At 50.7% G+C, this 21,093-nt stretch overlaps 1 protein-coding gene across 2 annotated transcripts in view; it reads right to left on the minus strand.

Annotated features, from left to right (window-relative positions):
* Positions 1 to 21,093, minus strand: part of Sdk2 (sidekick cell adhesion molecule 2) — a 284,873-nt gene that overhangs the window by 101,397 nt on the left and 162,383 nt on the right. For both annotated transcript variants that reach the window (XM_042283063.2, XM_006970439.4), the window contains exons 4-5: positions 14,547 to 14,694; positions 6,908 to 7,041 (exon numbers count right to left, since the gene is read on the minus strand). In XM_042283063.2, the coding sequence (XP_042138997.1) occupies positions 6,908 to 7,041; positions 14,547 to 14,694 (282 nt within the window). The remainder of the gene's footprint in view (positions 1 to 6,907; positions 7,042 to 14,546; positions 14,695 to 21,093) is intronic.

A 21,093-nucleotide genomic window follows, 5' to 3' on the forward strand; every position in this document is an offset into this window, starting at 1 on the left:
GCATGCAAGAAACTCTGGGTTCAATTTCCAACATGGTAGCTGGAAGCAGCAGCAAAGATAGGGTATGGTAGTGGACATGGCGGCTCAAGCCTTTAATCCCAGCACCTGGGAGGCAGAGGCAGGCGGATCTCTGTGAGTTCGAGGTCAGTCCGGTCTACAGAGTGAGTTCCAGGACAGCCAGGGCTGTATAGTGAGATTCTGTCTCAAAACAACAACTGGGCATGGTGGCACATTGTCATCCCAGAATGCATGCGGTAGGAAGATCGGGGGTTCAAGGCTATCCTCAGCTGTATACTGAGTTCAAGGTCAGCTTGGGAGACCCTGTCTAAACAACACCCTCCCCCCGAAACCAAAAAGTCATCACCAGAGCTAGGACGGGTGCTCCAAGCCTGTTATCATTGCTGCTTGGGGGGAAGCGGGGGATTGAAGCAGGAAGACAGAGAATTCAAAGCCAACCTGTGTAACCTGGCAAGGCCCTGTCTCAAAATGAAAACTAAGAGGAACTAGGGAACACAGTTCAGCCATAGCGTGCTTGCCTAGTATCTGTGAGTTCTGGGTCTGCTTCTTAGTACTGGAAAAAAAAATGTAGCACCTGTCTGGGCAGTGTGAATTCAGGTGCCTGCTCAACATATCTTGCTTGGTGGATATCAGGAATGGGGGATTCCCTACACAGAGAGGTGGTGGGATCTGTCATCCTAGAGAGGAAAGCTGGGAGTCTCCTCAATGCCAGCTCATTAGTGACTTAAAGATGCCCGCGGTGAGGCTGGAGGGAGGCTGGAGTGGGGCGGCTCAGCTGGTCCAGCATGAGTGCAGAATGCCCTGCGCGCAGTAGGCACGCAGTGAAGGTAGTCCTTCTCCTGGAGACAGTCTGTGAGTGTGGGGAAGAGATGTCCCCACCGCCTCACAGCTGAGTGTTGGCCTTGGGGTCGCTGAGAAGTGGGAGTTTCAGACCTCAAGGGTGCCCAACTGAGAGAGATACCCGTACCCAGCCTTTGAGGGATAAGGCAGAGCCTCAAGACACTGGAGATGGGTGTAGGGCTTCAGAGACGCCCCTAGACTTGAAGGGGCATTGAGAGAAGAAAGAGGGGTGTTCTGTAACAGGAGAACTAAGTATTCAGGGTGTAGACATTACAGTGGTGGCCCTCAGAGATAAGGAGAGGGAGGCAGAGCTCGTGATCTTGGCTTGCTTGCCTCTCTGCAGACCACTCCTTCCGGCCTGCTGGGGGAAGGGCTCCATGGTTCTAATACATTACCCAGCCAAACCCACATGTGTCCTCAGCATCATTCTTAACACAGTGCAAACAAAAGGTCAGAGGTACCGTATGTTAGGAAGCCCACTTTCCATCCCCACCGTGGGGATGGAACAGAGTTGACTGGGGGATGTCGGGTTAGGCTTGGTGGCTGAAGATGTGTGAGCCCAGCTGGAAAAGAGGAAGCCAGCAGGCCACAGTGATTGTCTAGGGGTGGAGGAAGAGGGCAGAAGGGTCATGGTGGTTGAGAGGCTGGAAGCCTAGAGATGGGCCCCTTTGTAGAGTAGTGGGAAGTCCTGGGGAAAACTGGGTTTCAAAGGGAGATGTGTTTGGATTCTGTCATCACATTGTTTGAGATGGTGATGCCAGGTATAGATGGTTGGAGATGCTCAGAGGTGCCAGGCTTGGGACCACCTAGTGTGTGTGGACTTGGCATCCATTCAGGAAGTTGAGGAGGGATGAAGGCTGAGCCTGGATGCAGCTGGGCTTTCTTACTTCCTGTGAGAAGGAAGTGGTGGTGCAGGGGAACCCGTGAAAGGTACAGAGTGTGGGGTGCAGGCCCCTGCAGCTCAGGCAATAGGGCCAGGCCAGGGGCAAGGGAATGGGGTGTCTAGGTGAGAGGATGGGCTGGAATCCAAGATGGGAACAAGCTGGGAGAAGAAGCTGAGCTAGGGTGACTCTGCCAGAGCTGGGGAGGGAGATATCTGTGGCTAGCAGTTCAAGAGGAACTTTTGTTTTCCTTCTGACATGGACCCTGTAAGAGCACAGTGGTGCCCAGGGCCCAGGCTTGTGGTTATCTAGCGAGGGTCCCATGCCTGACTCTGCCAGTGATTAGTAAAACCCACCAGGAAGTGGATGATATTATTTCTTTGGCCAGTCCCCTCAGTTTTTGTCACCTATGAAATATGGATAATGGGAACCAGTTACAAGACTCAGCAGTGAAAGTCACTTGGCACCAGGTCCGAGGATCTGTATTTGATCCCCAGGACCTACATGGTGGAAGGAGAAAAGAGACTCCTTCAGGTTGTCTCTGACGCCCAAATGTGTGCTGTGGCATGTGTGCCCCCGCCCCGCAAATAAATGTAATATAAAGTATGGATAATGGCAGCCTAACCATCTGCCACGGAGGACTGCTGTAGAGAGGGTGCCAGGGAGCCTTCAGAGTGCCCAGAGCCTTACGTCCCGAGGAAGGAGGCAACGCCTCTGAGCAGAGGATAACAAAGGTGGTGTCAGAAGCCACAAGGTGTGGTGCCACTCACCTCTGCAGGACATACCTGGTTGTCCTGTGTTGCTTGCTGGGAGACTGTGCTGAATCATTTTCCTTGGCCACCAGGTGTCCTGTGACCTCTTGTGGTGAGGCACAGCCCAGGCACCAGAATGCAGGTGTGTGCTGCATTCAACTCATGCTCTAGACAAAGGCTTAAAGATAACCCTCAATACCATGATGCAGAATGGGCAGAAGCTGAGGCTTTAGCTTTGGGGCTCTGTGGCAGCAACCCATGCTTGTGAGGGTCCTGCCACCGGTCAGGGTTGGGGAGGCAAGACCCGGTACCTGGGGAGGGGCTATTGATCTTGCGGTAGATCAGGCCCTCACAAGCATGGCTGGGATGGACAATCAACAAGGTGGCTCTGGAGTGTATGGATCATAACAGCCCCCACAGTCCTGGGATGCTGTGGTGACCAGAACCTCAACAGACAAGCTGAGACCTCATAGACGAGCCTAGACGGGGAGGACATCTTTCTGAGAACTGCTGGTTTAAAAGGTCCCAGGGACAAGGCACAGACGGAGCTCTACAAGCGGAAGCCATGTTGGATCCAGCAGACTTTCTGTCACAGTGGCGCCAAGGGACAGTTCCCTCCGGGCTCCTCTCAGCACTGCCTCAGCTATCGCCATATAGTGGAAGCAGCCAGGCTCAGGGAGCACGTGACTCACTGGGCCCCAGGAGCTGCAAGTGGGCATCAAAGAGCCGTTAGCTCTTTCCTGAAAAGACCTGATGGACATGGACACCTGCTCATTCCCAACCCCGAGGACAACAGCTTTCCATCCTCAGGGTATCCAGGCCTCAAAGTCCAGGCCATTCCAGCATGGACCACAGGCCACGCATGCCCACTAAGCTCCCGAAATGTGGCTTGAGTCCGTTTGATTTAATGAGATTTAATTTTAACTAATTTACATTTAATTAAAAGCGGATTCCCCAATCCAGTTATTAGAACACTTTTAAGTAGAAGTGGAACAACTTTGGCATAAGACTATACCTTTATGGCTGTAAATCTGATGAAATCTAAATACGGATCACGTATTTCGGATGAAGATTTAGCATTCAAATTGAGATGCGCTTCAAGTGTAAGACACGCAGAGATTTCAGACTTAGCACGCCAAAAAAAAAATCCGATGTAAAATATCTTGCTAATATATTCTATATTGATGGCATGCTAAAAGGATATTTTGGATACATCGGGTTAAATAAAACACATTAATAAAATGAATTCTGCTTATTCCTTTTTACTTTGTGAAAAATGAGGTAAGCTTCCGTGTGGTGGTGCACGCTTGTAATCCCAGCACTTGAGAGATGGAGGCAGGCAGATCGAGAGTTCAAGGTCATCCTCAGCTACACAGGGAGTTCAAGGTCATCCTCAGCTACATAGGGAGTTCAAGGGCTCTATGAAATTCTGCCTCAAAAACAAAATCAAAGAAACCAACTCTAAAAAAATAAAATACCTAAGTAATATAAGTGAGTAAAATGGGGCCACTGGAAAAATTTTAAACGATATTTGGGGCTCATATTTATATTTTATTTTATTCTATATTCTATTTCTATACAATAGTAGAAGTCTGATCTCTCTCTCTCTCTCTCTCTCTCTCTCTCTCTCTCTCTCTCTCTCTGTGTGTGTGTGTGTGTGTGTGTGTGTGTGTGTGTGTCAGATGGGTGTGAACTTTCAGGATTGTGATGCTAGGGGTAATTTCTGGGGTCACCAGCCTGGCTCTTTCCTTCTCCATTAACAATGAGCATGGCTCCCCCAAGGGCTGTTCAGAAGCTGCTGAGCTGAAGGGAGCAGAGCTTGATGGGGAAAGGAAGGGAGGAGGACGGAGAAGGAGGGTGTGGCTTCAAGCCAGGTAACAGGGGAGCTGAGCTGCTGGTGGGCGACGATGTGGCAATTGCTCTCACAAATTGGCTGGCAGGCAGGCTGGGGGACCGTGTCAGAGCAGGCACAGGGTTTTGAAGTGCAATCACTCGTGGGAGGGAAATTAGCTAAAAATCAGCCGAGTTTGCTCCAGATCCGGCTTTAATCACAGTCGAGGATGCAGAAATGGAGGGCTTTTGGAATGAGGGAGACTGGCAGCTGAGGGGGACCGGGGTAGAGGCAGATGAGGGGGGCAGGAGGGGCTCTCTGGCCTCACCTGGGCCGTTTGGAAGGCTGGGGTGGTTTGAGGTAGAACAGAAAATGCCAGCATGGGCTGCCTCAATTCTTAAGAGGAGGAGCCAGATGCTGGAGGAGGAACAGAGGCGGGCTCTGGGGTAAACTGAGTCATTCAAGAAGATGCCTGGATTTCAATCGATGAGAGAGAGGAGGGATTCTACAGGTGGGGAACGTCGAGATCATGACAGGAAGAAGTGCAGAGATGACCGGCCACACTCTTGGAGACCCATGAACTGTAGACTAGTGGCTGTGAAGCCCCCACGGGACTGGACTAGGCCCTCTGGATACGAAAGATGGTTGTTTGGTTCGAACTGTTTGGGGAGCACCTAGGCAGGGGGGTTGGGATCTGTCCCTGGTGCATGGGCAGGCTTTTGGGATTCTGGTGTCTGTGGTGTGGTGCCTTGTGCAGCCTTGGTACAGTGGGAAAGGGCTTGGACCTGCCTAGGCTCAGTGTGCTGGCCTCTGCCGACTCCCCATGGGAGACCTCGATTTGGGGGATATGGGGATGGGGGTTGGCTTGGGAGTGAGAGCTGGGAGATGGGAGGAGGTGGGATCTGTGGGTGGTATGTAGAGTGAGTAGAAAAATTCTTAATAAAGAAAAAAAAAGAAAGAAGATGCTTGAATTTAACTTGGACAACTCCCTCCATGACTTTGTCTCTCAGTGTGTGCTTCTCTCCCTCTTCCTCGTCCCCTTCCCATCTCTCTCTCTGAGACAGGATCTCATTATATAGACAAGAACAGCCCAGTCTACATAATGAGAGACCCTCCTGCCCCTTCCTCCAGGGTGTTGGCATTAAAGACGCTACCACTCCCAGCATGTCTCTCTGTCTCATGTGTCTCAGACTACCCCATACTCCCTCTGTAGCCAAGGATGACCTTGAACTCCTGATTCTCCTGCCTCTACCTCCTGAAAGCTGGGATTCCAGGCATTTGCCACCAACCCGTTTTTATGTGGCACTGGGGTGGAGACCAGAGTTGTGTGTGGTAGGCAAACACTCACCCCACTGTGCTGTGCCTAGTTTGACACTAATGCTTGAAAAAGATGTCTGGATTCCAGGAGACTCTGAGTAACCTTATCACCGAGAAATCTCTAGAAAAAGCATTCCCCCTTGCCGACAAATTCCTTGTTCCTGTATAGATAATCCTGGCCCAGGTCAAGGTCAAAGGTGACATCCATGACCCTCCCTGGACAGTATGCAGAGTGGATTCTCCACCCCTAATTCAGATTTCACAGAAAAGAGTCCTGTTGGAGCTCAGAGGGCCCAGGGAGGGGACAGCAGAGGCTGGGAATGTTCTAGATACTGGCAGACAGAAGCTAGGAAAAGAGGGGGGCAGAGACACTAAACTTGCTGTTGCTGAATGTGTATGGGTGCAGCACGGATGATAAATGAGATGTGCTTTGGGAGTGGGAATCATACAGATGTGGAGGTATGTGAACATCTGGCTCTCCCAGCTTGTGTGGTGCTCAGCTGCTACAGGAAATGGTGGTCTTGTCCCCGAACCCTGACTTCATCTTAGTGATGAAGTCCAGCCTAGGAGGCGCCTTGGCCATCCGCCCCACCTTCTCCAGCCTTGAGGCCAGTCTAGTGGGGAGAACCCTGCTCTGGTCTCATCTGAAGGAGTGAGTGTCTTTGTGCTGGAGGATGCTGGGGTGGGTTATGTTGGGCTGAGCTTCTGGGCCTGTCTCTCCCAGGGAGAGCCGCATCTGAAGAGGGGCAGAGGTAGAAATCTGGAGAAGAGCCTGTTGAGAGGAATGCCTGGCTTGGAGCGGAAACAGCACTTTTATGTGCCAGCTGGGCAGACAGTTAGTGTGTACTTCTTTGAAAATGAGCTTCCGATCTCCACGGGTGTTCTCTCCATCCGCACCTGAGCCTGGGGTGGCTGGCATCCATACATGTGAGCACACACTCTCTCACTTGCCTCTGCCTTCTCCTAACCTCCAGTGGACACGGTAGTGCTAATAACAAGCCTGCCCTTTCCCAGAGTTGTGTCTGCCATGGAATCACCTTCCAGAACTCCACTTCCCCCTGCCTGTGACCTTCATCGGCTTCCCTCACGGTGTCCCCCTACTCAGGCTGCGGCTCCTCCTCCTCCTCTGGAGACAGCTCCACCCCTCCACCCCAGCCCTGCCTCCCCTACCATTCCATCTTCCCAACAGCCCCCTGGAGCCCCATTCCTGAGATTTAATGACCCGCTGGTTTCTGCTCAGTGACATCCCAGGTCCTGCGCTTACTTACTCTCCACGGCAAGAGTGATGGGCTGGCTGGTCTTGTTGTCTCCGTTCTTGTCATTAACAGCCTGCACGTAGTAGCGGCCAGCGTCGGGAGCCACCGTGGAGAGGATGACCAGGGTGTTTTCCAGTGTGATGGCTCTGAGAAGAGGCAAGAGATTCTTTGGACAGGGGCCCAAAAGGCTTGGAGCCAGGGGGTGTGACTGGGGGATCTGATGTATGTGGACTGACTGTACTTCCTCCTCTGGCAGCCTCCAAGGGGTCCCCAGCCCCACCCCAGCCATTTACTGCTAAACTGTCTGTTGAGACTCTACCATGACTGGGGTGCTGCCCACCACCTCCCAACCATCCCTTCATCCCCTGAAGCTGAGGCTTTCTCAGAGCCCATCCCAGGGTCAGGTTTGGGCCATTCTCTCTGACCCTCTTGGGATTCTGTTCCTGTCCATGTCACAGCTTCGATGGTTTTGTGAGGTTGCCTCTGCCAAGAGTTTGAAGAGAGAATGAGTGATTGACAATGAACACGCGTATCTGTGTGTCTGTGTCTAGGCCAGAGGTCAATCTCAGGTGTTGTTCAGATGTCCATCCTTGTTTGTTGACACAGAGTCTCTCACTGGCCTGGAACTCATGGATTCAGCTAGAGTGGCTGGCCAGTGAACCCCAGGGTCAGCCTGTCTCTGTCTCCCCGGCACTGGGGTTCCAACTTCTTTTTGCACTTGGGTTCTGGGGATCAAATTCAGGTTCTTGTGTTTGTAAGGTAAGCACTGTCTGGATGAAGCCATCTCCCCAGCTCTGGGATTGGCCTGCTTCCTAAACCTGTTGAAGCAGACTCCAAGGCCACAGCTCGCCTGCACCAGACTTCTGAGGGCCATCCCCCTCTAGACTCCTGGGGATCAGTTTCCCCTTCCCTCTGTGAACTGGGCTGGTCCACAGGGTCTGGGCCTTTTGTTCCAAGCTGCTTCCCTTTCCTAGTTCTCATTGCAAGGTCAGCAGGCAGGAAGACAGGGAGCCAGGGATCCCCTTAAACGGGTGTGAAGGGGTTCTGGAGTGCTGCCCACACCAGCTCTGCCCAGCTCCTTTTACCCATTCTCCTGATGACAAACAAAACCATTAGTTTGCCAAGTCTGTCTCCGGATTGTAATGCGATGTGCCCGAGACAGCTGTTAAACATCCTTAATGTTAGTTTAACAAGGACAAATCCAGTTGAATTCTCTTCAAATTTTCCCATTAGGTGAATGTTACAGAGTTTTAAACAGGCTCTCAGATAAACATCCTCACTAATGTCTCTCTGGCCCAGCTCTCTCCTAGCCTGGCTGTGCTGTCTCCACCCTCTTGCTCCTCATTTTGGGGCTTTTCAGGCTGAGAGTCCTCACACCATCAGGGGAGTTCTGGGCAGTAGGGTGGCAGGCTGTCTGGCCCCTAAAGCTTAGGGACCCTAGTGATGCCCTATTTTCCCCATGGAGAGTTCTTCTTATCTATAGCTAATGAGGTGACAGGAATAGAGTTATAGCTATGCTAGAATTCTCTCTCTCTCTCTCTCTCTCTCTCTCTCTCTCTCTCTCTCTCTCTCTCTCTCTCTGTGTGTGTGTGTGTAAACAAGAATCTGGATGTATGTTTATATGGGTCCATGTGCACATGTTATGTGTGTATGTGTGTGTACGTGTGCAAACAAGAGTCTGGATGTATATGTGTGTCCATGTGCACATATTGTGTGTGTGTGTGTGTGTGTGTGTGTGTGTGTAGGCCAAAGGATCACGCTGGTTGTTCCTCATGTGCTGTCCACCCACTTTGAGACGGGGTCTCTTACTGGACTGGAACTCCTTAAGTGGGTTAGGCTGGCTGGGCAGGGTCTGGAAGCCCTAGGGATCTTCCTGTTTTTGCCGCCCCAGTGCAGGGATTACAAGTGGGAGCCCCCATGCTGTGCTTAGTATCTTCTCAGGCTTTCAAGGCAAGCACCTTACCAACCCATTCTACAGCCCTCACCTGGCACAGTCTGACTTCAGGATGAACAGACTTTTAGGGTATTTGGATCAGGTAGGTCCAGCTTTCCCAGCACCATGCTAAAATATATTAAATGCCAGATGTGGGGTTGGGCTGGTGACCATCTTTCCATCTGAGGGCCTCCTTGTCTCACCTAGAGCCCTGTCCTTAGGTGTGGATTGTGGAGTGGGGAGCTGTGAGTTGGGGGAAGGGTCTGGGCTGTGCAGGGTGGGTGGAGCTGGGGTTGAACTCTGGTGTGGGTCCCTGGCCTCTGAGGATCATGTCTTTCCTCCGATGCTAGCTGGGCCCTGTCTTCTCGTCCTTGCAAAGGTGGAAGAGAGTATTTGCTAAGACATCTCCCGGCCTCATGGCTGTTTCTGCCACTTGGTCCCTGGCACAATCCACTGCCCGTCCTCATCCTCATAGCCCTCTCCTGGCACAGTCTGGTTTCAGGATGGAGGGACTCTCAGGGCACTGGACTCATGCAGACCCAGCTCCCTGAGTCACTCATTCTACTATGGGGACGGGTCTCACAGAGTCTCCTGGGGACCCACTTGTTCTGTACCAGAGAAGGAGCACACTCAACTCGTCCCTCCTTGACTGGGAAGCCCCTCCGGCCGGCCCAACTTCCACTCTCAGCCTTGGCTGTACCTTGTGCATGTTCTGACTGAGCTTTCTGCTTGTCCTTCCTCATCCCTCGACACTGGGAGTTTAGATAGCTCATTCTGTGAGCAAATTACTGGAGGAGGGCGTTATTCGTGCGTGAGTGAAGGGGAGAGTTTAGGAAAGGGTTAAAGTTTTTCTAGAACAGGATTTATGACCCTTTTTGTTCTTTTAGGGAGTTTTCTAGATGTGGCATGGTGTTTAATGCAGGATGGGAGTGGCGGTTTTGCAAGGCTAATGATATGCAGATGACAATATGATGCACATACATCATATGTGTCATATGTGGTTCTCAACCAGCAGGAGTGACTTTACTCCCAGTGAACCTTTTTGATGGTTGGGCAATTGATTGCCACAGCTGTGGGAGAGCACCATGGACAGTTAGTAGTGGAGGCCAGGATTTCTGCCAGTATACATATCCCCAAGGGAATATGTCTGACCCTGGATGTCCAGTGGGAGTTTGAGTGCCGTGGCCTGGGTGTGGTTTGAATGTCTTCTTCATCCTTCATGAGTTGAAATAAATATAATCCTCATTATGAGGCAGGAAAGGGGGGGGGACTTTACCTGACCCTGGCATTTAGGGGTGGAGCTGTAGGGCTTGATTCGGGTGGGTTCGGAGGTCATTAGGGCAGAACCTCATGATTGAATATTGGGAGGTTTCATAAGAGGAAGAGACCCGAACACACACACACACACACACACACACACACACACACACACACACGTTTCTAGTCATATGATGCCCTGTACCACCTCATGACTGCCAGCAAGGTCACGACCAGCTAAGGCCCCTCAAACTCGGACCTCCAGAGCCAAACACAGCTCTGCTTTCTAACTCAGTCTGTCTGTAGGTTGGTGCAGTTAGCAGTGGAAAGTGGACCAAGACACTGTAAAAGCTGTCTGAAGAGGAGCCTTGAGCTGCTTATCCTGTACGAGGCTGTGGCTTATGGGCAGCAAGGCATAGCTCTGCATCTCCTTCCTCTGGGGTGGGGTGGGGTGGCGGACACCTCTAATGTCGGACAATGGGAACCATTCCCCTCTGCTGGAGCAGGGGAACCTTGGAGGTCAGTTTTGGTGATGACAGAGCTCTAGTGACCCTGGTTTCAGGTGACTGTGTGAGGTCACCCATCCTGTCCACAGCTCCAGGTTGGAATTTGGATGGGCAGAACCTTACCTTCTGTGGTTTTAGCTCCCTGGAATGTGGTCTACTGGTTACTATGGCTGGCATTGCTTACTCCAGCACTCTAACCTGAGAGCCACAGAGCCTGGGGAGCTATGGAGCCTGGGAAGCCACAGGGCATGGGTTCAAGTTCTGGACATGGAGTGGAATGGGTAGCAGAGGCTCTCTGACTTATCACTTTGATCCTCTCAGGAGGGGTCCCTAGCCCTGTGCCTGTCGACTGTCCCTTTTCAGGTAACTGTGGAAGGATGCTGTGCTTCCTTTCCAGGATGCCCACAGCATCCTGCCTGCTGCACGCCCCCCCCCCATACAGCCACACCGGGAGAAGCTGGGGAGAGGAACTCTGAGTGGGGCACCAACAGCAACGCTCACCTCTCAGGCAGGGGCTGGGTCCTCTCCCCTGTTCCTTCTGTTCACCATGACGGGCCTAGCCCCAGCTCTGCCTCCAATTTGCTGCTCTCACTCAGCAGCCCCTTCCTTAGTTCCAAGAGTGCTGGATCCATAATTTAATTAAGGAGCGAGTAAGTCATCCTACAGTGCGCCCAAAGCCCCCAGCGTGTGTCTCTGCTAGGAATCATGTCCCTTTTCAACAGCAGGCTTGGGGCTGAGTCCTGCCTGGTGGTGAGAGGCACACTGCAGATAGTGCAGCCTTTCATGCTCTGCACAGCCTGCCGGCTAACAGCACTGATCAGATATCGAGCACAGGCACACAGACACAGGAGACTTGCTTCCAGGGAGCCTTCCTGCTCACCTATGAATATTAATTTGCTATAATTACCAAAATAAAACTCCTCCAGTGCTTCATCATAAATTTGGTAGACGTGTTTATGAAAGTGGATGGGAGTGGTCACGCATAACCAGGTGTATGTGTGCGGGTGTAGTTCCACAGTCCAAGGTTGTTCTAGCCTGTTGGCAAAAGTGCTAGGCATGAGACGCAGATAAAGATGGAGGATGGGGATGAGAAAAGGATGAAGAATGGTGGTAGGCAAGTGATCATAGAAGAGAGCCTGGAGTAAAGGATTCATCTCCCTCTGCAAATGTGGTAGGTGAGTGCCCACATGCCCCCTTTCACAGTTAGGGCAGACATTACTAATCAAACCATGATGTTCTCTCCCATGAGTGTTAGTGGAGCCTCAGAACTGTTTCCAGCTCTGAGTTCCAGGCAGTCACTGCCAATTGATTAGCTTGCAGGATGCCTTCATTGATACACCTGGGGTCCAAGAGATACACTCAGAGAGGGAGTTAGGATGGGGTTGGGACTCATGGACATGCCCCAGCATCTCTGTGGTAGACCATTTCCCTTCCACAATGTGATCTCAATAGCTGCAATGATGGGTGATCCACTCAACTGGCTTTATTGAGTTTTAGGCCTGGGGTGGGGGCACACTTTGACTCATAGGGCAGCTGTCCACTTGTCCATCCACAGCATAGTCCACCCTTCACCTTGTTGGGTACCCATGCCTCGTGCTGCTTGCTGGCCATCTGTTCAGGACGAGACCCAGAGCCCAGTGCTGCGGATACAGAGAGCCTTCTGTCTGAGTTCTGCCGTGTCAGGGTTTCTATCAATGGGATGTGAGCAGAGGCTTGGTATGTGCGTATTTCCTCCCTTTCTCTTGTGAAACATCCAGACAATGTGCTGGGGCTGACAGGCAAGAGGATGGGGCACGTGGAATGTGGCCAAGTAACCTGCCTTTTAGCAAAAGTTCATTCCAGGACGGTCAATAACAGATGACCCCAGAGAAATGAGCCCAACCACAAGAAGGACCTAGCCTGGCCCAGGCTAGACCACCAATCTGCATACTCCTAAGAAAAACACAGTAAATGCTTATTGATCTATTGAGATGTTTTGTTCACAGCAACATCGTGGCTGTAAATAGCTGATACATACTGAGAATAGTTTTCTTCCTCTCCCCTTGTTTTGTTTTTTTTTCAAGATAGGGTCTCACTATCTTGACAGCTCAGGCTGTCCTGGAACTACGTGCACCAAGCAGACTTCGAACTCACAGAGATCCACCTGCCTCTGCCTCGCAAGTGCTGGGATTAAAGGCGTGCGCCACTAAGCCTGACTCTGAGGATGGTTTTCAACTCTGGCTACACATTAGAATCAAACAGAGAGCTTTAAAAAATTCTGACAGCCAAAGGGGTTCAAATTGAGTCCAAGTGCCTTAGGCAAGAACCTAAGGATAGGTTCATTTCAGAGCTCCCACGGGGTCAGATTGAAAATCGCTGTCAGGATCAGCTCCGTGAAGCACAGTCTCTTACTTGTGTCTGTGTGCTTGTGTGCACTTGTGTCTGTGTGCTTGTGTGCACTTGTGTCTGTGTGCTTGTGTGCACGCACTTGTGTCTGTGTGCTTGTGTGCACTTGTGTCTGTGTGCTTGTGTGCACTTGTGTCTGTGTGCTTGTGTGCACTTACTTGTGTCTGTGTGCTTGTGTGCACTTGTGTCTGTGTGCTTGTGTGCACTTGTGTCTGTGTGCTTGTGTGCACTTACTTGTGTCTGTGTGCTTGTCTGCACATATGCACTTGTGTCTGTGTGCTTGTCTGCACATATGTTTCACAGAAGGCAAGGATTATCAGGACTCAGCAGATAGGAAAGATCTGGAAAAGCAGTTGAACCTCGGCTGCCCCTCTTTAGTGTTGCTGTGGGGTGAAGTCAACGGCTTCGGGGGGGCTGTTGTGAGGGTTGAACACTGAGCGACAAAGTTGCGAGGATATACTCTTGGGACAGGAAAAAGAACAAGGCAGAGAGTCCCTCCTTCCTTCCTCACCGGCTGCTCAGCCGGGAGGGAGGGGACATGTGTGTGGTGCTTAGCACAGTCTGGAGAACTTAACTCCACTACCTGCAACTTCTGTAGCTGCTATATTACTATGTTACTAAATTTTTTCCCCAGTTTTTTGAGACAGGGTTTCTCTGTGTAGCTTTGGTGCCTTTCCTGGAACTCACTCTGTAGCCCAGGCTGGCCTCAAACTCACAGAGATCCTCATGCCTCTGCCTCCCAGCCTGCTGGGATTAAAGGCATCTGCAACGACCGCCCGGGTACTTAAGCTACTATTACTGTGCTTCTATTGTGGGACTTGATGCTTCCAAAGGCAAACCTGTCCCCACCTCCCTCTGCTCCCTACAGACCAGGGTGGTGGGGCTGGGGGTAGGGCCCCCCCCCCATGCAGTCTGCACAGGCTGCAAGTTGTAGCCAGCCAGGGCAGGTTGGCAGAAGGTAGTCTTTCTCCAAGGATGGGAGAGTTGGAGTGGAGAGGAAAGCCTGGGGTAGCTCCAGAGTGAGCAGCTCAGGAGGTGAAGCCTGCTGGGGGGTGAAGGGTGTTGCCTTTACTGCTAAGCCCACAGTTGAGGCTAGAGGAAGACAGAGGGGTCTTTGTGCATGCTGAAAGGGTTGTGTGTGTCTATTCCAGCCTTCCCTGGCCACACCAACTCCTTGCAGTCAAAATACACTGAGTAAGCCCAGCCACACCCAAGAAGTATAAACACCTGCACCCACCCACCCCTGCCATGGCCAGAGTCCTGGGCCTGTTCCTATGGCAACAGTAACTTTGTATGGGCATGTTTGGGTGACTTAAATCCTCTGGGAGCAGAGTTTTTCTCCGGTTGAGTGTGGAGGCAACGCCCTGGTCCTTGCACGCATATTCCAAGAAAATCCCTCATAAACTGAACTTCTTTCACCATCCAGGGGAGTGCCCAGCTGGCTGTGTTACAGAGTGACTGAGACGTTTCTATAGGAAGGGCCCTCCTTGGCATTTGGAGACTCCATCTGGCCCCAGACCTCCCCCCCCAGGACCGGCTTCCCTCCAGTCTACCCAGAGTAGGACCTCACATGCGGCTGCTGGGCGGGATCTTGCGGCCATCACGGAACCAGGTCACCTGTGGCCGGGGGAAGCTGGAGATGCGAGGCGCTCGGATGACAGCGGCTTCTCCGTGGGACACGCTCTGGTGCTTCTCGCCTTCCTCGAAGCTCCCCATGTCTGTAGGGAGAGGAGATGAAGAGGTCAGGGGTCAATCCAGTCTCTGGGACTGCTGAGCAGAGAAAGAATGCGGTCAAGAGGCAGGTCCTGAAGAAAAGGCCACCTCTCTTGCAGCGCCCCACATCCCCCCAGGGGTGTCCAGCCTGTCTGTACTCTTGCCAGGTAGCACACATTCCAGGATAGCTATGAATACAGCTCAAGGCATTCACAGACAGTAAGGTCTGTCACAGGGCATGCTCTTGGACACCTCCGCTAGTAGTCTATGTGATGTGTCCTGCTTTGACATTTAGGTTTTGTGTAATTTGTACCCATGCATCCTTGACTCGATTTATCCAACAGCCATGAGAGGCTTATCATTATTTCACACATTTTACAATGGAAAAACCTGTCTCGGATGGGTTCAGCTAAGTTAATTAAAATGTCTAAGGTCATATAGATAGCAAGGAACAGAGCCAGGATTTGAACTCAGACCTTGAACTCCGGAATTAGGTTGCATTTCCCCCTTCCTTGCCTTGTGGAGCTATTTCATTATAGCAGGGGATTAGGCTGTGGATCTTGGGACCGGACCTCTGTGCCCTTAGGCAGTGGGAAGGCTGGGCATGTTGGAATGAGTTAGGCCTCCTCTGAACATAAATACCCCGTTGCTCTTTTTAAAGCATGCCCAGCCCTTGGCAGATAAACGGAGACATTGCTGCTAGCCCTGATCTTCTGTGAGCCAGGAGGAAACAGAACAGAGAAATCACTGAGCAGGTGTGGGTGGACTGGGTGGTGGGGTGGGTGGGTAGGGGTCTTCCGGTCTCCTGTGTGCTTGCCCGCTGGGCTGGACTGGAGTGAAGGGATTGGTTCCCACAGCGGTGTCTTGGAGTGGGCTTTGGGAAAGAGTGACTGGACTTCTATGACCTTGACAATGAATTCATATCCTTGAGACTCCAAGTGTGATGCATGAGGCCACAGCACAGGTACCCTGGGGGCCTTGAGACATGTAGAGTCCCAGAGCCCCTGGACCTGCCTGGTCAGAACCCATAGCCTGATGACACCCAGTGATGAGCATCCATGCTCACCTGTGACAAGCGCTGGTTGACTGTGTATTGGAGGCACCCAAATTAAAAACTGCTGTTGGGATCCCCACCCTCAAAGCTTCCCATTTCTTTGGTAGGGAGTGTGGATGGGGATCCCCCTGTTAGTCCTCACTCCATCTTCTACTCTATTACTGTGACACATTTAGACCTGGGCTTGCCGGACCAGCAGGCCGATCTGCACTGGGAGTTCAGACTATGGCTGATGGAGCCCTTGTTTCACCTTTACCCAGGGTCCCCTTCCTAACTACAAAAACACGTGCCCTACTATGGCAGAAGCTTTTTGTCAACTCCTAACTCCATGGCCTCTTCATGTCCTGGATCAGCCAGCCTCTCAGGGCTCAGGGGCACCCTAGGACCTCTTGTTTCCTAGAGGTAAGAGGTGGAGTGGGTGGGGTTCAGGCATCAGTATTTCTGGAGTGTTTCCGGCATGAGCCAAGCTTGAGAACTGCTCTGTTGGCTGAAGGCAGCCCTGAGCTCTTCTACCCCACCTCAGGCAGTTCCTGGGGACTTGGTGCTCCCCACTTCCCACTTTCCCAGGACATGGGAGGCCCCGTGGAACACACCTGGGCCTCGGAGTTCCTGAGTCCATTGCTTGCAGCTGCTGCAGCACACCCACGGGTAAGGCTGCTAGCACGCTTGCTCACTTTCTCCAGCCCAGACTTGACCCTCTTAGACACCCTGATCCTTTGCTGGCTCACCTAACCTTGACCATGACTTCTCTGCAAACACCTTCCAGGTCTCTAGCTCCAACTCTTCCCTGGGCTCCAAGACACCATTCCTAACAGTCTGCTAACAGTGTTGGTGGGTGTGGGTGGGTGTGGTAAGTGTGGGTAGGTGTGGGTGAGTGGTGGGAGGGTGGGGAGACCTTGCTACATCCTCAACAAGCTCTACTTTTTGTCCTGTTTATTGCCCTCTACCCACCCCTTTCCCTAGTCACTTGAGCTCAAATCCTCAGTCATTGGTGTTTCTTCCCCATCCCCCACAAAGTCCTCAGTTCTTCCTTCGGTTTCATGAACCAAGGCCCTCCCGACAAGTTAGCTCATTGGTTGAGCCACTGGATTCCAATCTACATCTAGATCAATCCCTACCCCTGCCCCACACTGTCCTAGGCTGTTTTCTTTCTTTTCTCACTTAGAGCCTGTGGGGTCTCCTTATTGCCCCAGGAAAGTCTAGATCTCTTTGCCTGGATTCCAGGTTCTCCATAACCAGACTGCAAACAGCCGTTCTTGCTTTAACACTCATGTCTTGGCTTGCTACCTTGAGTGGCATACAAGCTACTTCCCACAGCTAGGCTTTATTTTTGCTACGTACCTGCCCATAATGCTACTAGGATGAGCCATAGCTCACCATGGTACCTTGGCTCTCTAGCATCCTTCATAATGGAACTTAGTGTTTTAAAAGAAAACAGCTACTGACGGCATCCTTGTTTTAACTTTGGCAGGCACTGAATACATTATATAGTAACTTTGGAGACGTCAAGGGTCAAATTCAAATCCTGGCCCCCATTCACCCAAGTCTTTGACCCTTGACTTTGAGGAACTAGAATTTTCTTTCTTGCAAAAGCAAAATACAAGGGTAGCTTCCTCGTGAGTTATACCGGGGTTGTATGAGATGATGTGTATATGCCAGATAGCATCTTCCCAAAGGTGCCTGAATCAATATTTATCCCCCTTCCCACATGCTCTTATTACAGTGTGACTCACACTTCTCCCACATATACCCTCCCCTTGAGTCTTGGGAGCTTAAGCCTATTCTATCAATAGAACATGCTGGAAGGGATGCTACATGGTCTTAAAGGTGAAGTTATTTAAAGGAGCCAGCATCTACCTGGCTCTACTTGAGAGATACTCACCCTTAGAATCCAGCCACCATGTTGTGAGGCAGCTCAGCTGAGTGTGCATGGGAATACCTTGATGGAGGAGAACTGGGGTTCCCAAGTGATGGCCGTCAACACTAGATGCCCAGATGAACACGAGTGATTTCACCTGCAGCCTTTGTGTCCACTATGGAGACCCCAGTTGCCACCAAGCAGGACTGGCTATGTCTTGTCCCCACTGTGCCCTGTCCAGATTCCAGACTCGTAGTGTGAGCTTTAAAACATTGTTCTGCACCACACTATCTTGGGGTCATTTGTTATGCAGCCATAGAAACGGGAAGACTGTAAAGCTGCCAAATAAGTATATCTAATATTCTCAGCATTAAAATACTGGAATCCTGTACATTTTTCATGATTTAGTGTAAACATTACCTCTTCAACAAAGATTATCCCAAACCATCCAAATAGAATGAAAACCCAGCATTTACCCTACCCCTGGTCTCTTTCCAGACAGACTACACATGCATTATCTCATTTGAGCTTCCGATAACATGACAAGCTAGATTTGAAAAAATATGCATTTTTAGTTGTTTATTAATTTCCATTACTTGGCCCTATCTATAAAAAAGTCACATCAATAAATCAGGCTGATTTTAGTTCTTATAATAATTTTTATCTATTTTTAAAAAACTTTTCGCAGAACTCAGAAGATAGATTTAAACAATTTAAAGCAATTTCATGATAATAGTGTTTCTTTCTCCCCACTCTCTCTTGTTTTATTAGCTCCATTTGGTCTGCGAGGAAATGAGGGTTCATGGAGATGAAGCGGCTGATCCGACGTTAAGTAGTTAGGGTCTAGCACAGTGAGGCCGCCCTCTGCACACCCTCCCTGTTCAGCTTTGCACTCTCTGCGGAAACCCACGCTCTCTCCTACTTCCTCGGAGGTGATCAGCATGGACAGACATCTGGACTCTACTGTATTCACAAGCAACTGCCTACCAGGTGGCTAGGTCCTTGCTCTGCCTAGAACCAAGAGCTCCTCATGGAGCCCCACTGCATGTCAGGTGGGCTCTGTGAAAGTGCTGATAAGAGACCTGGTCTTTCTGAGCTGTTCTTGCGGAGGACCCAGATTCAGCTCCCAGCATCCACGTGTTGACACACAACAGTCTGTAACTCCAGTTCCAGGGAGGTCTTGTGCCCTCAATTGTCTCTTCGAGCCTCTGCATGCACATGGTATGCAGACTCACATAGGCACACACACGTACCCATAAAATTTAAAGAAAAATCTTAAAGAAAGGAAAGACTGGTTACTGAGCTCACAGTATGGCCTGGAAGATAAGACCACAAGGACATGTTTAGTGGCATCTGTGACAATTGTGACAATTGGAAGGAAAGGACAGAGTTCTCTGAGAAGTGCTAGCGAAACCTTCCTCAGGCTGGGGCATAAATAAGGCATAGGTGTAGCTAGGTGTGTATGCACATGCATGTATGCTTGTGTGTATATGCACATGTGTCTATACCTGTGCATGTGTGTATATGCATGCGTGTGTGTGTGTGTGTGTGTGTGTGTGTGTGTGTGTGGTGTGTAAGGAAAAAGTTATAAGGTGGGACAGAAGGAAAGGGTATAGGCAGCAAGTAAAAGGTCAGTAGGGCGAGGTTACTGCATGGATGGAGAGATGGAGGGCTGCATGGGGAATGGATGCATGGAGGACTGGACTGATGGGGAGTGGGTAGCTGAAAAGGAAGGATGGATTATTGAATTATGTTTATATATATATATATATATATGTATATATATATATATATATATAGTGTGTGTGTGTGTTGTTTGTATGTATGGGTGGATGGACTGCATGTGGCTATATATGGTTGTTTTATAAATAGGTAGATGGTTGTATATGTGGAGGGATGCATATATGTAGAGTAAATGGTTTCGTGTGTGTGTGTGTGTGTGTGTGTGTGTGTGTGTGTGTGTGTGATGGGCTGGATGGTTGGATATGTTTTCACATGTGTGTGGATGGTTGTAGGTGGGCATGCATGTTTATTTTTACAGTGGGATGGGTAGAGGAAAAACGGTCTTAGTTAGCCTTGGTCTCTGGTCTGCATAGATCCCATCCTATACACTTCTACTTCAGAGTCCCTACCCTACCCCAGGCCCCAGGAATCCTCTCCTCTTCAATGTCACATGAGCTCTAGGGTCTGCTCAGAGAGCCCCTGGTCCAAGCAGGCAGCATCCATTGTATACTTCTGCCCTTTTCAGCTCATTGCATACAGCTGGGATGTACTGAACAGCTGGGGGCTGGGAGGGAGGCAGGGAAATGGGTTTGAGGAGGACAGGCTGGATCCAGGTCCCCTGGGAACTTTCCTCACTCTCTTTGCTAACTCCCCGAAATGCTGTTAATCCACCCACCCACCCACCACGTTATGCCCTGCAGGGCCTAGCCAGCCTTCCAGACATACTCCCACCAGAGCAGAGGACCGCAGGCCTGAGGCACAGCAGGATGTGGCCTGGAGCTCACGCTTGATGTCTTTGTTAGCGCTTAAAAGGGCCTGTGAGGTAACAATTCTACTGCAGAATACATCCTTGTACCTACTTATCTTTAAATCATCAGATGGATCATGCATACAAAAATGAATATAATTATATGTATAATTTGAAGAAAAAAGTCAACACCCAGCTCAAAAGTCAGGACATTGTGGGTACTCAGTTCCCTTCCCTGGCTGCCTCCCCATCCCATTCCGGCCTTTTCAGGGCTAACCTCTCTCCAGAATGTTGGGCTACCTACTCATATGTCCTCATAAACAGGATTACTCAGGCTTTTCATGGCTAATTCAACCTATTTTTTAAATATTCACCTCTGGGATTACTCTGTATGTGGTCTCTTTTTTGGGGGGGGGTGGATAATGTGGTTCTTGTGGCATCCCCACCACCACTGAAATCCTGGCTTTCAGTGCAGTCATCTTCATAGCTGCCTGGAATTCACTGGGTCACATGGTGCTGATGCTGTGCACCCCCCCCCCCTCCCTATGACCTTCCCTGCACACAGGCTCTGGGGAGCCCTCTAGGGCAACCATTTCAAAGATGCAATCGCTGGCTGGGAGGGTGCATACACGGTAATTTGACTAATTATGCCCCCCACTACTTCCCTAATCTCATCAATTTACCAATTATATAGGTGTATCCCTTTCGCACGTGGTCTGGTTGCAGGCTGGGTTCTGTCAGTTGGGTGCACATGGCCAAGTATCTCCTTGTGGTTTTATGTATTTATCACGGAAAGAACACCCATCTCTCCACCAGATCCTACCTCAGCCCTCCCTCAACCATCAGTGACTTCCAGCTCATTCTGAGGGCAGCGTACTATGCCACGGTCTGTCCCAAAGCTCCATACCCCCAGTCTACCTTCTGATGCTCTCTGCTGGCCTCGCTCTGCTCCTGCCACCCCAAGCCCAGACCCTCAAGTGTACCACAGGGCCTTTACACTGGTTCCCTGGCTTCGGATGATC

This window comes from Peromyscus maniculatus, chromosome 8 (assembly GCF_049852395.1).
Source record: "Peromyscus maniculatus bairdii isolate BWxNUB_F1_BW_parent chromosome 8, HU_Pman_BW_mat_3.1, whole genome shotgun sequence".
Classification (NCBI taxonomy): Eukaryota; Metazoa; Chordata; class Mammalia; order Rodentia; family Cricetidae; genus Peromyscus; species Peromyscus maniculatus.